The sequence below is a fragment of the Dermacentor albipictus genome, chromosome 8 (assembly GCF_038994185.2).
Source record: "Dermacentor albipictus isolate Rhodes 1998 colony chromosome 8, USDA_Dalb.pri_finalv2, whole genome shotgun sequence".
Taxonomy (NCBI): domain Eukaryota; kingdom Metazoa; phylum Arthropoda; class Arachnida; order Ixodida; family Ixodidae; genus Dermacentor; species Dermacentor albipictus.
In genome coordinates this window covers 50,971,931-50,987,433 of record NC_091828.1, presented here as the reverse complement: position 1 = coordinate 50,987,433, position 15,503 = coordinate 50,971,931, and the positions used below count along the sequence as shown (strand labels likewise).

Genomic DNA, 15,503 nt, shown 5'->3' with positions numbered 1-15,503 from the left:
AGCAGCCTTTGCAGTGTGGACAAGTTGTTTGATATGTTTTGCAACATTGTTAAGAAATGCATCTCGCAATTTGTTCCCAAGAAGTGCGTGAAATGCAACCCGAAGCAGCCTTGGTATAATAGGGACATTATTCATCTTATCAGGGGCATCAAGAGGCTTCAGAAACGTAAAAATGTCAGTCAGAGCAACCAATGCTGAATACTGCACCTGCTTCTGTCCAAATTAAAAAGCAAAATGCACGAAGCCAGGCACTTTTATTTCGACACCATGTTATCATCATTGTTGAAAGAAAACTTATTGAAGTTTTGGAAAACAGTGCTTCCGGCTGCTCATGACACTTCATCATTGATCATTAACGATCACCCTTCCTTTGAGCATTTTCGAAACTTTCAAGGCTTATTTTCAGTCTGTATTTTGTCAGGACGATGGCGTCGATCGTCCTTTTTGCATCAACAACACTTTACCAGGCCTTCCTGCTCTCATTATAACTTACGCTGGTGTTCACAACTTATTACTAACAATTGATACTACAAGACGTTCTGGAGCTGACGAAGTGCCAAAGAAATTTTTACAGCGATACTCTGAAGGGAATGCCCAGTACTTAACAGTTATATTTGACAAATCTCTTGAGACGTTGACAGTTCCCCAGGTTTGGAAATAAGCTAACATCATTCCCATCTTCAAATGTGGCAGCGCCTACCTTGCTAATCACACCTACTGAGCAAGTAACCCGACGTATTCACCCATTAAACATAGCTCCCTTCATTGCAATAATAATTTTCTTTTTTTCCCCACTCTGCTGAATTATGGAATAATTTAGATGGTTCTCTGCGTTTATTGCCGACTAATCAATTTCGGAAAGAACTGCCTAACCATGTTAGTTGACATTTTTGTGTTCATAAGTTAGTATGTAACCCACTTCTGCTATGTCTCTAAATGAGATAGCAGCATTTGTAAATAAATAAGTAAAAAATAAGTCAGTAGGACATTTGAAAGGTCCCCGTAAATAGTGTAAGAAATTAACAAAAGAAATAAATTCATACATCAAATTTGTCCGCTTTGAAAGGTCTAACTTATGCAGCTTACTGAGCTATGATATCTATTCCAGGTACAGAGCTAAAAATTTATGAAGTTCTAGCTCCAATTTTTTTCATGCTGGACCATCTGTGTAAATTCCTGTTATAACATTCAGGCCTTCAACCAAAACTATGCTTCCAGCAATCACCAGAATTTAACTTTTTCTCTCCAATTGTAACAAATTTCATTATAATCGACCCACTGGTTATTCAGAAAAGCGTTTCTGCATTTTACATGTATTTGAATAGGCGGCATCGGAGTTTGGCTCAAGCTAAAGCTTGCTCTCAGGAGTATGTAGAGACACTTGTGCTACCTGATGCAGTAGAACACTATGTAACATACTACACATATGTATATTTTGTAATTCAGAATCTAGTTGAACGAGATTGTTGACCTATATAACAGCACCATGGTGCTGTGCTCTCTGAAGTCTGTTCAAGTGATGAGGACCTGGAGCAGACGGTGCAACTTTACGGCCGGTCACCTGTATGAATTCACTTGTGTATCTTCAGGGCATTTCTGAACGAGAATCTCTGAAGGTAGAGTGGGAACTAAAATGGCTTCTCGCCTCATGTGTTTCCTGAAGGTGCTCAAGTATGAGAAGCTCTGAGAGCATGAAGGGCACTGATATGGCTTCTCGCCTGTGTGGATGCGCAGGTGGACTTTCAGGTTGCTCTTTCGTGAGAAGCTCTGACGGCATGAAGGGCAGTCAAATGGCTTCTCGCTTGTGTGAGTCACCAGGTGCTCTTTCAGGTGTTGCTTTTGTGAGAAGCCCCGAGAGCATGAAGGGCACTGGTATGGCTTCTCGCCTGTGTGGCTGTACAGGTGCTGTTTCAGGGAGGTCTTTCGCGAGAAGCTCTGAGAGCATGAAGGGCACTGATATGGCTTCTCACCTGTGTGGGTGTGCAGATGGGCTTTCATGCAGGACTTGCGCGAGAAGCGTTGAGAGCATGACGGGCATTCATATGGCTTCTCGCCTGTGTGGGTGAGCAGGTGGTCTTTCAGGCAGGTTTTTCGCGAGAAGCTCCGAGAGCATGAAGGGCACTGATATGGCTTCTCGTTTGTGTGGCTGCACAGGTGGTCTTTCAGGGAGGTTTTTCGCGAGAAGCTCCGAGAGCATGAAGGGCACTGATATGGCTTCTCGTTTGTGTGAGTCACCAGGTGTGCTTTCAGGTGATATTTTTTTGAGAAGCCCCGAGAGCATGAAGGGCATTGATATGGCTTCTCGCCTGTGTGGGTGAGCAGGTGGCTTTTCAGGTTGGACTTTTGAGAAAAGCTCTGAGGGCATAAAAGGCAATGAAATGGTTTCTCGCCCGTATGGATGCGCAGGTGCTGCAGCAGGTGAGCCTTTATCGAGAAGCTCCGAAAGCATGAAGTGCATTGAAATGGCGTCTTGCCTGTGTGGGTGAGCAGGTGGGTTTTCAGTGTCTGCTTCTGTGGAAAGCTCTGAGGGCATAAAGGGCAATGAAACAGCTTCTCGCCAGTATGGACGCTGGCATGTGCTTCCAGAAGAAATAGTTCATCAGTCTCATAGTCACATAGCTGACATCGGTGGAAGCATCCTTGCTTTGAGTTGTCACATTTGGCAGTTGATGCAGAAATTAAAGGCCTCGATGCTGCAAACACAAAAAAAGTTAATAAGAGTTATTAGGAAATGCCAAAAAAGAACACAGAGGCTAAATTTAATGACAAGCTATGTTTTTCATTTGATTTGGGAGATCTTCAGGGTGATTACAAGTACGATGAAACAAAGAACTCCTAATGGCCATTTTTATTTACTCAATATTTCTGCATTGGAATGCTTCATGACCCTGTTTGTGAAGTTCACTTATAAAAGGGATTTCTCAGAAAGCTAAAGAATTACAAAGTGAGCGAATGTGGAGTGTTTGACTACTCTTTCCTACGACCCTTAGAGAACACTTCAAAAATGCTTTGACCAAGCCTGCTCTCATATCCTCAATGATCACTTGAGGCCCGGTAACCATATTTGGCACTTGCAAAATTTGTTATGATTCGCTGGCAAAACAAATTTGTTTTATACCAGACTTCATCAGTGAGTTTCCTTTTGATCATGCACAGAAGTTTGGCAACATTATCTTAAGTCGAGATTTGAAGGAGCCGGCTAGGAAATGCTGCAGTTTTTCCCATATAACCTGCCAACCCGCATCCTGTTTCAGAACAGTCAAGCAAGAAAAAAAATAATATGCGCGTGTAACCCATGAAAATAACTGTATACACGACCACCAAATGTGTACAAAACAGCATCCATTATGGTGTAAACTACTTGTCCATGTCCTAACTTAAGCCAATGACTGCTTTACTGTTTCCCGAGATGAGAACTGGGCCGTTGATCACAGCTTATCGTGACCCAAGTTCAACTTTGGTAGCAGCATGTGCACTATTAACTGCTAAATGCAAAATGGTGACCGACGCAGAGGAGGAAAATAACCGACAGCGGAGGAGAGAAGGGAGCTTCAACACACAGGGGTGGAAAAAGGGTGGAATTCCCCAGGAGATAGCGAAAGTGTGAGTACTCGAGAACCTTGCCCTGAAGTGTGGCTTTGTGGCAGCGCAGGCTGTGTTGTCATGGAGCGAAACTTCAAATCCGAATTTCAGTAATTCACACCCCGATCCTGACCTTACAGTAAATTTTTACAATGTTTGGTGCGTCTCAGAGCTGCAAAAATACGGCAACTCCTTTTGGAGTGCACTCTGCTCCTTGTTCTTTGCCATCACAATATAGCGGCAAATGATTTCTGGAACCGACAAGGAATAGTATGCTCCCGTTGCAAAGCGCAGTGAATTTTAAAACACTAGCAGGTGATGGTATTGTAGTATTTGCAAAGGGAGATACCAAGCACTGTCGGTGGCTCCGAAGGAATGACACACACACTAGTTTCATACTGTGCCCAACTTACCCTTCGGCTGCAGGGAGGGTGTCCACACATATATATATATATATATATATACACCGTGTGTGTGTGTGTGAGGATGTTACAAGCGTCCTCTTTGGAATGAGGCGATGGGTAGTGCCACCAAGCTCTTGTCATTTTAATGCCCAATGCCATACCTATGTTAAAGAAAAGAAAAGAAAAAAACTCACGGTCAATTCAAATAAACAAAGTTTCTGAAACCCTACAGAGAATATTGTTCTTGTCCACCACCGTTGTTTCTAGTTTACCTACTTTTCTTTCGCCAAGCTTCAAACCGCCTTTTCCTAATCTCTATTGCAGACATGTTTACTTTGCCATTGCTGCCACCCACGAGATTATTTCAGCATCTGACTTTTCGATTGACGTTTTTTGTAGCTGTGGTGCTCACCACACAGGCCGCATACTTGCTGGTAACCTTCCCAGTTCTTTTCCTCCACTTTCAATCAATGTTTTTCCTGTACAGATACCTCAACACTCTCCCAGCCCATTTACTTTCTTCCACATTCCTCAGTCATTCTTCATGATTAATTTTTCTATGAGCATCCCTCACTTCAAAACTTGTCCAGCCCATATCACCCTGGACAGCTTCATCTGTTGTCCTCCCGTGAGCACCCAATGCGGAAGTCCCACTGACCTTTGGTTGCCATCAAGTCCTGATTGTAGCCCTGATTTCAAGCAAACAATCGCATTTCCAAAAGTAAGTCCTGCAACCCTTACACCTTTGCACATACCCTGCAGCACCTCGTATCTATTGTATCCCCGTAGCGCTCTGTGTTTCATTATGGCCGCATTTCTCTTCCCCTTTACATTATTCTTTTTTCCTGTTTCCATATATTTATTGCCTTCATTTATTCGTATACCAAGATATTTGTATTCATTTACGCAAGATATTTCCTGGCGCGGTATTGTCACTGTCTGTTTGCTGTTTTTAATGAATACTGTAACACCCCATTTTTTAACGCTACATTTCAGACATAACTTATCGCCTTCCTTTCCACAGAATTAGCCAGACATTGCATGTCACTCTGTGTGTTAGCTAGGAACACAATGTCGTCCGCATAAAACAAACCTAGAAGCTGCTGCTCTACTACTGTACCGGCCTGTTTGTATGAGAGATTAAACCCGATATGACTTCTTTCTAGCTCCCTTTCCTTCCTCACCATGTACATCATAAACAGCAGTGGGGATAACAGGCACCCCTGCCTCAGTCACTTGTTGATATCAACTTTCTCCTTGCTCCTCATTCCTTCTCATTCGATGCAAACGGTATTTTCTAGGTAAATCTCTCTCAAAAGCTCTAGACAATTGTCACCTAAGCCTTTCCCTTCGTGAATATGTCACAAAATGTTGTGGCCTACGTTGTCGCTCCTGCAATTTCTAAAAACGCCACATACAACCGTTTCTTTTCTACTCTGAACACTTCAATAGACTGAGCATGGAGAAAAAATTATAATCCAGAGGCCTATCTATTATGAAGCCATCGTGAAGTTCCACTAAAATGCCATTATTCTCTGCCCATTCTTCCAGCTTTAATTTATTTGCCTGCATTGCTAACCTGTATATTACCTATGTCATGGTCAACGGTCTATACGAGTGAATTCTATCTTTCTCCCCCTTACCTCTATAAATTATATTTATTTTACTTTGTTGCCAACTGTCTGGTATTCGTCTATCTTTTAGACTTTTTTCTACTGCTTTCCATGAGGTTTTTTTACTTTTTGGACCTAGTTGATTAATCAGCCTAACGGTAACTTCGTCTAGCCCTGTGGCTGTTGGCTTCGGAATTTTTTCTTGGGCTTTCTTCCAGTTGAAATTTGTCACCACCAACTCCATTTCCATCTGGTTCTCTTTCATGCTCTTTCTTTCCTCAAGTAAAACCTCATCATTGCCTTGGAAAGATTCGGCTGTTATTTTTCCAATGCAATTTAATGGTGTGTTCCCTTCCAGTTTGTTTCCATTGTCATCTAAGATATGTTGTATTGTTTCAGACTTACTGCCCCAAGATTTATGTGGTTCCAAAGTATCCTAGTTGCGGCCTTCTTTTTCTCCCATATTTCTGACAAACAATGTTCACTTTCACCTTTTATCATTGCTCGCAGCACTATTTGAACCACAGACTTTTTCTCCTGGTATATTTTCCATTTACTGGCTACTTCATCCTGGGGCGACTGCGCCTTCTTTGCCTGCCTGTGCTCTCGGGATGCTTCCTGTTGTTCGGCAATCACTTCTCGTATCTCCCTGTTTGACCAGCTTTCCGGTTACTCTTTTTCCTTTCCAATGAATAGCTGCTTCTCTTTCCGCATTTCTTTTGTTATTACATTTGGAAGCTCACTATATTCCCACTCATTGCTTGGCAATTTGTCAAGTTCTTCCTAGACTCTCGTAGCTAGAGTTATTTGTTCAGCGTTCGAATTTGGACTGGACATTTTGTTCTGCTTGTTCTCTTTCGCAACTGCATATCTCAGTTTCAGAATGATGTGTTTATGGTCACTTCCTATGCTACTATACCCTTCCTCGTCAATGACCATTTCTCTCATCTTAAGAAGGATTCCTTCTGTCATCAGGCAGTAATGTCAATTGCCGGTTTCATAATTCCCCCGTGGTCTGCTTGTTGCTCACAAACATCTAGTATTGACTTCTCGTTGTTGTCGGCATAGCCATCTAGATCCTGTGTGTGGGCATTCTTGTCACCTAACAGGACAATTTCAGCATCACTCCAGAAACCCTTAATATCAGAACTTAGGCATTCCACTAAGTGATTTCATTCCACTCATTCATTCCACTAAGCTCAGAACAAGTTCCACAAATTTACATGATCAAGACTGCTCTATTAGTCCATTTAGTATTTGGCAGTGGAATTGTAGGCGGTCCAGTAATAAGAAGGCATCTCTGCAGCAGCTTGTTAGAACGCGTGGTGTGAAACCTCAGGTTATGTTACAGGAAACACTGATGTCTAGCGTGACCTTAACAGGTTCCAAAGCAGAAGTTAAGGATAACGAGCATGGCAGAGGACTCGCAACTTTCATTAATAGGATGTTGGCATATATTAGGAATGATCTTCACATGGCGGATTGCAAGATTTAATATATTATGATGGAGCTAATTTTAGGTCGGCAAAGCTTACTGCAGATGCATTTAGAATCCTAGTTCCAGTTCTTTACCTTTATCAGATATAACAAAATGACTAGTTTTTTTACTTTGCTGTAATACACTAAAACCCACAGATATGTTTTTCAAGAGCCAGAAAAAAAAAGAAAGTACCATACCTATTCGCATCATGATCACACTTTATTGTAAAAAAATTGACGCAAATTCAGGGGTGCCATCATTACACAAGTTAAATTACCTGAGAAAAGAAAAACAATTTTTCATCCTGCATTTGCTGTGGGCTGACAATAGGTCAACAAACAGGCGGCTGCCGTTGTAATATTGCGGGACACCAAAACAAATATGGAGGCCGGCAGAGCAAGCCGAATGCACCGAACGAAATTTATTATTTTTCCTGAGTATATTATGCGCATTGAAACAGTTTCTTCCATATCAGTAATGAATAGTATTGTTAATATTGGAAGGTCTGTGGCAATAACGTAGCCATGTCCACTTGCAGGGACAGAAAAGAAGGTGGGCATGCTTAGCTGCCAGTGACATAGAAACACATGGCGGGTATGAAGTGGAAATTGCGGCATTAGTCTTCACTACTATCCTAATACGGCACTTTTCCGCTAAGGGTGGGGGAATATCTTAGCTGTGTTACAAGCGTCCGCATATGAATAGGGTACACTTCTAATGTATCAGTGTAAACGTGGCCACTATCGTTGCTGCTTGCGATTTGTTGCGTGCCCACGAGTGCAGACGAGATGAACCGAAAGGCGTTCTTTTTTGTGGTTGTTGACCACAACACTTTAAAAGCCTAAATATAATAAAGCCAACACAAGTTAGGTTGTAGCTTTTTTTTTATGGGAGTGCGGAAAGTTTTGAAAGGAATGAAATGGGGCATCTGCTTAAGAATGTTCGGTGCTTGCAGACCGCTTGGTATGTCTTGGAAGAGTCGTTCACGTAGCATTCGACAGATGGTAAGCGCGATCATCCTTAGTTTGACTTGGCACACGACATATCGCTGCAGCAAGTGCGGGGTGCGATCATTAAAAGGGAAAGAAAAAAATCTAATTTTGACGACAAAATTCAGGGGTACGATCATTACGCAAGTGCGATCATTATGCAAGTAAATGCCATACCACCCGGGAAAATGTAACACCCAGGAAGGCCGCAAATTGCCACAGCAGTGATAAAAACAGCTCTGAATGGCTGCCAGTACAGTTATTAGACATCTCGGTGCTTGTACCTTGACCGGGGAAAGAGTGTGCACATGTGTATAACTAAAGGACACACACAATGTTCCATCAAAGTGGCCACTTTCAACTTTATTATGCTTCACTGCAAAGCTATGCATATGCTTCATTAAAATCATTAACACTAAATTTCTCATGAAATAACAATTAATTGCATTATACACCAAACTGATAAGCTTGAGTCCCTAGTGAGCACAAGTGAAATACAATGTGCACTTCGGTGATCTCGCTATACTGCACACTATAATATCATGTATATCAAATGAAATGTCATAAAATAAGCGACTCAACTATACCTACTATGAAGCTGTATGCCTAAGTCACTAGTGAATACCATCATTGGTATCAATCCAGCTGTAATAAAACAAACACATTTTTGTTACCAATGCTAAAAGATAACGCTGAGACATTAGCAATTACTAGTGATGCGCTGACCACAATGTTCTATACTTTCATGCGGAATAGCGTCATGGATATCAAATGAAACGCCATCGAGACGGCAATTCAATACCTATAATACAATAACTAGAAGATGTTAAGCTTGAGTCTCTAGTGATGATGAATCACTTTGTGCAATGTGACCATTGCAGCCACCATTCGTGCACATCTTCAATGGCATAAGTGAACGTGTCAGTAAATAAGCTTAAATCATTCAACTTTCCTCATTTATATCACACAGTCATTAATGATCGCTATTTATAAGCTCCGTTCGGTGTCCTACTTGTATGCGTCGCAGCGTCATGGATGTCAAACAAAAAACTCTTTTAAACATCAATTCAGTTGTGATAACTAGGAGACGCAGAAATGTAGTCACTAGCGATCACGGATCACGTATTTCTTTGACAGTGGCAGACATCCTTTGTGCAAGTCATCATTGCTATCTATCAAAACGTCATTATATCAGGACTTTTTTCTGCTACCATTGGTAACTGATAATGCAGAGTGATTAGTCATCACTAGTGATAAGCTCCATTCTGTTTTTGTACTTTTACACAGCATAAAGTCATGAGTATCAAATTAAAAATGAGTCAAATGATTATTCAAGTTTATTCCCTAGGAGATGTCCCTTTGTCACTAGTAATCACGCACCACTTTGTTTGGTATGACAGCGGTAGCCATCAATCTTATACATAGTCATCGATATCTATCAAAATGGCATTGAATAAGCATTTCTGCTACCACTGCTACCTGATAATGAAGAATGTTTAGTGACCACTAGTGATAAGCTCAGTTCAGTATCCTATTACTACTATAGAGCATAATGTCAACCAGGTCAAATGATAAGTAATTGGAACGGCGATACAATATTAATAATTAGATGCTAAGAATTAGTCACTGCTTATCTCAAATCAGTTTGTTTGGTAAGACAGCGGTAGCAATCATTTATTCATTTTGCCACACGTATGGGCGTGTTTCTTCAAATACTTCTCTCGAAGATTGCAGATGTGGTCGAAACAGTGGTGCTCACTAGTGATTAAGTCTGCTTTGGTTTTCTCAACTATTTGCAAATCACAGCTTCAAGGACATAAAGTGAAAGGCCAAAGTGATTGAATTATGAGCATTATGAACAGAGCAGTTTGAGCCAGTAGTAAATATCAATAACCTTCTTACTGTGATCGCATTTACCTCTACATACCACTGTTGAGTAGAACAAAGTGTCAATATACCAGCGGTTAGCTGAAGGATATAAAGAATATCAGCTGATCACTAGCAACAAGCATTGATTTTGCACAGTTATGTGTTGTAGGCATTTACAATCCTTCACTGCAAGGGTATCAAATAAACAGTCGTTAACAGGGTTATTAAATTATGTTTTGTGGCATCTCATATGCTTAAGTCCGTAGAGATGACAAGCCAACACAACATTGATGGTACTCTGCAGTGCAGACGGCAGCTGTGATGCGTACAGGACGATTTTGCAAGTCCCGCATATTTAGAGAACGGTGACCAATTTGACCATTTCGCACTATGAAAACAAAGGATGAAATGCCCAACAGGTGTGTAAGGAATGAAGCGACTGCGTGACCGTTGGCTCCAATTGCTCGGTGCGACTGCTATAATGGAACCCCATTTTGCCTGGCCTGTGCCTATGGTTATGCCACACTTCTTCTGTTCAGAACATGCTGCTACGTGCCAGGAAATGGAGGAGTCGGTCGATTATGACAGTGCTCCTTCTATTTGATGTAGTTCAGTTGGCCGTGGATGAGGAAGTCATTGGCATTGTCCAGATTTTATTGGTGGCTCCTTTAAGCACATTGGTGGCTCCTTACGAAGTTCTCTCTTTGCCGCTTTCCGAGACTGCAACAATATGACACACTCGCTGCAGCGACGACTGCGGTTGCTACTGGCGTCCCACCAGGCTAGAAGGGAGGCCCAGGAATCCCGTGACAGTGTCCGAGCAATCGCAGAGTCGTCAGAGGGGTTTGTTTCCTTTTCTTTTTGGACCAGTTCATCAATAGCCAGTTGTCCATGTCATTCTTGTTCTCGACTTAGGCGCCAGGAAGGTGTCCACTAAAACACCAGCGTGACGATCTGCTGTACATCATGACAGTGCCGCAGCACTTTCGATCAAACGTGACTTAAGGGGGAAATGTGGGTCCTAAAACTTTTTTCTTACTTTTTGGTGAATCTTTAACAAACTCCACTGTCTGGGATAATTTTTCATGCTGATTTCACATCTTTAATGAGATTTTTGATAGCTGTAGCAGTTCATAAAATATTGAGGTTGAAAGTCAAATTAATTTCAAACTCGTTACGGGGCTTTTCAATGATTCCTTCTTGCTTAACCAAAAACTAAATGCATGAAACCATTGCTAAAAACCTACTGTAGGAGGTGATGCTATTTTTATTCATTTGGAAGCATTTTACAGACAGGATAACAATTTTGCATTTATTATGAACATTTTTTTCTAATTAGCAGTGAGTACTATACCTGAATGTAATTTTCATGACGGTACAAGAGTAATCAGAAAAGCATCAGCCCCAAGATCATTTTAACACGAATAAAATGTTAGCTCCCTTGTCATTTTTGGCCAAAAACAACCCAGACAATACACCTGTAACGCTGAGTACGGTGTGCAAAAACATCGAACTGAAATAAACGCATTTGAAGTTTCAAACAAATGTAACTTTCGCTGAAGTGAGTCTACAGAAATACAAATGGCATCGTTTTGAAGCTCTATGTTTTGTTAGAACGGCCATACTAAATGTGTGACTGCACACTCTCAAAATAATAGCACACTGGCCAATGAACTAGCACACGGAACTTTATTAGGCACCATTCTCTACAAAGACCATGGTGCCTGGGTTTCAAACCGAGCTGCAGAACTCTGTGTGGGCATGAATATAGTTCCAGTGTTGTACCTGCAGGCTGCCTGATTGATAGCAGTCTCCAAAACAATCAGTGAGGCATTTTTTTCATTTTGTAGAATTGACCATGTTACTGAATGAAGGCTGAGTGTAAGCAGCCTTCCAAGTCATCTTCACCTAACAATGACTTTGGAACTTAGGCTCAGAGAGCCAGTTATATATATGCAGCTGCTAGGTGCTTTCCAGAATTGTACTTTTGTATGATGCCTCGATCACTTCTGCAGCCAGATGTTGTGCCAGCCCAAGAAGCCTAGTGAACAGAGCTCATGATGAGGTTTTCTTTATGAAGAAAGGGTGCGGGGGTATGATAGATATTGTTACGAGCTATTGTGACAATATGATCATAGAGTGAAGGCGCAATATGCTTGGTTGCAGGTCCAAGGTGGCGACGCGCGAAATGGCTTGCCGCAGATACAAGGAGTTGAGGCTCGGTGTGCTTAGTCGCACAGTCCGAGGTGCAGACGTGCGAAATGCCTAGCCGTGCAGTTCAAGGAGTCGACACTCGATGTTTGTGCAGTCGCACAGTCAGAGGCCCCGATGCACAAAATTATTAGGTGAGGGTCCGAGAAGTCCGCGCGCGATGTGCATGATCGCCGAGTCGGAGACTCCCTATGCGCGAAATGTTTAGCCGCGTGTCCGAGGATTGCGTGTGCTATGTGCTTCGTCATGAATTCCAAAACACCGAGTGCTCAAAGGCTTAGTTGCATGTCCGAGGATTTCACACATGAATCTACCGTATTTACTCGCATAATGATCGCACTTTTTTGTCCGAAAAATTGACGCAAATTCAGGGGTGCGATCATTACACAAGTTAAATTTCTTGCGGGAGAAAATTTTTTTTTCGTCCCGCGTTTGCTGCGGGATGCGGGACACCAAAACAAAAATGGCGGCCGGTGGAGCAAGCCGAACGCGCCAAACGTGATCTTTCTTTTTCTTCTCGTGAGTACATAACGTGCATTGAAACAGTTTCTTCCATAACAGTGATGAATAATATCTTTAATATCGGCAAGTTTGCGGCAATAACGTAGCCACGTCCACTTTGAGGGGACTGAAACAGATGGGCGCGCTTAGCTGCCGGTGACAGAAACCCATGGCCAGCGTGCTGCAGAAACTGCGGCATCCGTCTGCACTACTATCCTAACACGGCACGTTTCCGCTAAGGGTAGGCGAATATCTTAGCTGTGTTACAAGCGTCGGCGTATGAATAGGGTACACTTTTAGCGTATCAATGTAAACGTGGCTACTATCATTGCCGCGCGCGATTTGTTGCGTGCTCACGAGTGCAGATGAAAAGAATCGAAAGGCGCCTTTTTTTGTTTTTGCGGACCACAACCATTATAAAGCCTACCCATAATAAAGGCAAGTTTGGTTTTACCTCTTTTTGCCATGTAAGTGCGGAAAGTGATGAAAGTAATGAAATGAGGCATCTACTTAAGAATGTTTGGTGCGTGCAGACGAGTCGTTCGCGTAGCCTTCGACAGATGGTAAGCGCGATCATTTTTAGCTAGAATTGGCACACGACATATCGCTGCGGCAAGTTCAGGGTGCGATCATTACACGGGATATAAAAAAAATCGAATTTTGACGACAAAATTCAAGGGTGCGATCATTACGCGAGTGCGATCATTATGCCAGTAAATACGGTAGGTCGCGATGTCTGTGTCGCGAATGCTCGGAATGCTTAGCCGAGAGTCTGAAACATCCACAAGCGTAGCAATCGGCCACGCTACTGCGATGTCCACGTGCAAAGAGCCGAGCAGACGATGTGAGCGCCAGACCAATGGCGAACCACGCTGGAGTCACGTAGCGGGCGCGGCCAATCGCAGACTCCGGCGTGACGTTCAATCATTTGTTCTTTGTGCGCTTCTTACTGTAAGGAGGACATCGCTGAAGGAGCAGATTCGAAGACGGAGAAATGCGCTTTCCAACGAGACCAAGATGGCAGCGCTCGGGCGCGCCGTTGCCGAGATATTGTGGTGTGAAAAACGCTGTTCTTTCTTGATTTCCGCGAAATTTTTCGCCACCTTGGCTGATAAAACAATTTTTTTTTAGAGCACTTCTATGTGGTTTATATGGATGATATTTTGGAGTCGGATAGAAAAAGAGTTCTAGAAACTGAAAGTGTAATTTTCAAAAAATCATTTTTTTCCCCATTTTTCGGGGTGTAAAACCCGCGTCCCCCCTTAAGACGTCTAACATTGAGTCATTGGACACCTTTGGCGGTAGCGGACTCTGCGGTGTAGTTAGTGGAAAATAGCTCGGCCGGTCGATGACGGTGAGCCATTGGTCAAGAAATAGGTGCGGTCGCATACGACCGGGTCAGGGTTACGAGGTCCTTAATGGAGTAGTAGTGCTCGCATGGGTCTGTTCAAAACTGGGGTGGCTGCTAGCAGCGATCGTTTTCAATGGTAACGTAGTCATTTGTGCGATAATGTTTGTAGCAGCTCGTGTCCTTGTTGTGGTTGTTCATGGTCTACAGAAAGCCTTGACTCTGTCGTTTACATGGTGTACCCATGCTTGTGGTTCCGAACACTGGTTCACCAGTTTGTGGTTGCGAACACCGCTTCGCCAGTGTTGATTGATCTCCTCGCTGCGGTGGCGGTGGTGGGAGGATCAAATGTGGTAGCAATTTTCTCACTTGTATTTCTGATGGTTACGGGACAGGCTCCGAATCTGCCACACTGTTCGCACAATGTAAGGCGAGTGGGCAGGTGTGTAGGAATAATGGGCTAACTTGAGTTGTACCATTTGGCTGGTCGCTGACATCTGTTCCCCACACGTTGCATGATGTGGGGATTGAGGTGCCTTCCTGTGCCTCTTCCTCCAGCTCCTGCACTGTGTTTAGCTTGATTTCCAGGAACCGCCATCATAACCGCAAGATTGCTGACACAGCTAGCGCACCGAAGCTAATTTTCTGCGCAAACTGTGCTTCTCCCTCCCAAGGTCAAATTAGCATGCGAGCTAGTGTCACAAAGATGCGCCTCAATCGGCCTCCATAGTGGCGGTCCCCGGGCACCGTCTCCGCCTGAGCTCTCATCCGCTGAGTGCTTCATTGCCACGGAAGATGCTCACTGGCCCACAACGAGGTAGTTACAAGGACCTTTGCTCCCGCAATTTCTCTTTTTCACGCTTGGTGGACCGCTTCCCAGTTTGCCCTACAGCAGGGACCACACATACTCGATCATCGATCAGTCTTGGGGTGAGCCTTTGCCCATAAGCGCAGTGACTGTCAAACTGTGCTATATCTTGGTTGAATAAACCTATGCTTCTTGGCAATCTGACTCCGGAGCCTTGTCTGCGCCGTATCAGAGTCGATGAACCCTGCCCAAGCACCTTTGTGTGTTGCGGGGTGGAGGAGCATCGTGCCCTTCCCAGACCGTCGTTCGTACGGTGAACCTCGTGCAAACCCACTTCCACATAACTACCACCCAACCCTGTTTCAGCATGTCATAAATGCAGGCCCCGTTACGGCCGTCGTACCTGCGTGATCCCCTTGCCATGTGCTTAATGTCCATCGACGCGGATAACACCCACAGCATGAGGTACGTACCCTCTGCTTTCGGCCAGCAGGGGCAATCCCTTCTTTGGACAGCCCTTTTGTCACTTCGACCGCCTGGATGTGTACCCCCTAGTCCTAGCCATGTGTTTTTCTGGTTTTCTCAACTCTTTGAGGTGCATGTGGAGCAGGTGCTTACTAGCCCCTCCAATCTGCTGCTCCTGCTCGCTGGCACCTTTTTGTCCCGAGCGCAGTTGAGTGCTCCATGTGCCGCATCGG

At 43.5% G+C, this 15,503-nt stretch overlaps 1 protein-coding gene across 6 annotated transcripts in view; it reads right to left on the bottom strand.

The window, feature by feature from the left end:
* LOC135896023 (gastrula zinc finger protein XlCGF57.1-like) overlaps nucleotides 1-15,503 on the bottom strand; it is a 127,607-nt gene that overhangs the window by 2,899 nt on the left and 109,205 nt on the right. For 5 of the 6 annotated variants that reach the window (XM_070523386.1, XM_065424318.2, XM_065424317.2 and 2 more), the window contains exon 4: nucleotides 193-2,693. In XM_070523386.1, the coding sequence (XP_070379487.1) occupies nucleotides 1,558-2,693 (1,136 nt within the window). In that variant the 3' untranslated portion in view covers nucleotides 193-1,557. Of the gene's footprint in view, nucleotides 1-192; nucleotides 2,694-15,503 lie in introns of those variants that run through there. The other variant, XM_070523387.1, reaches the window with a different exon arrangement.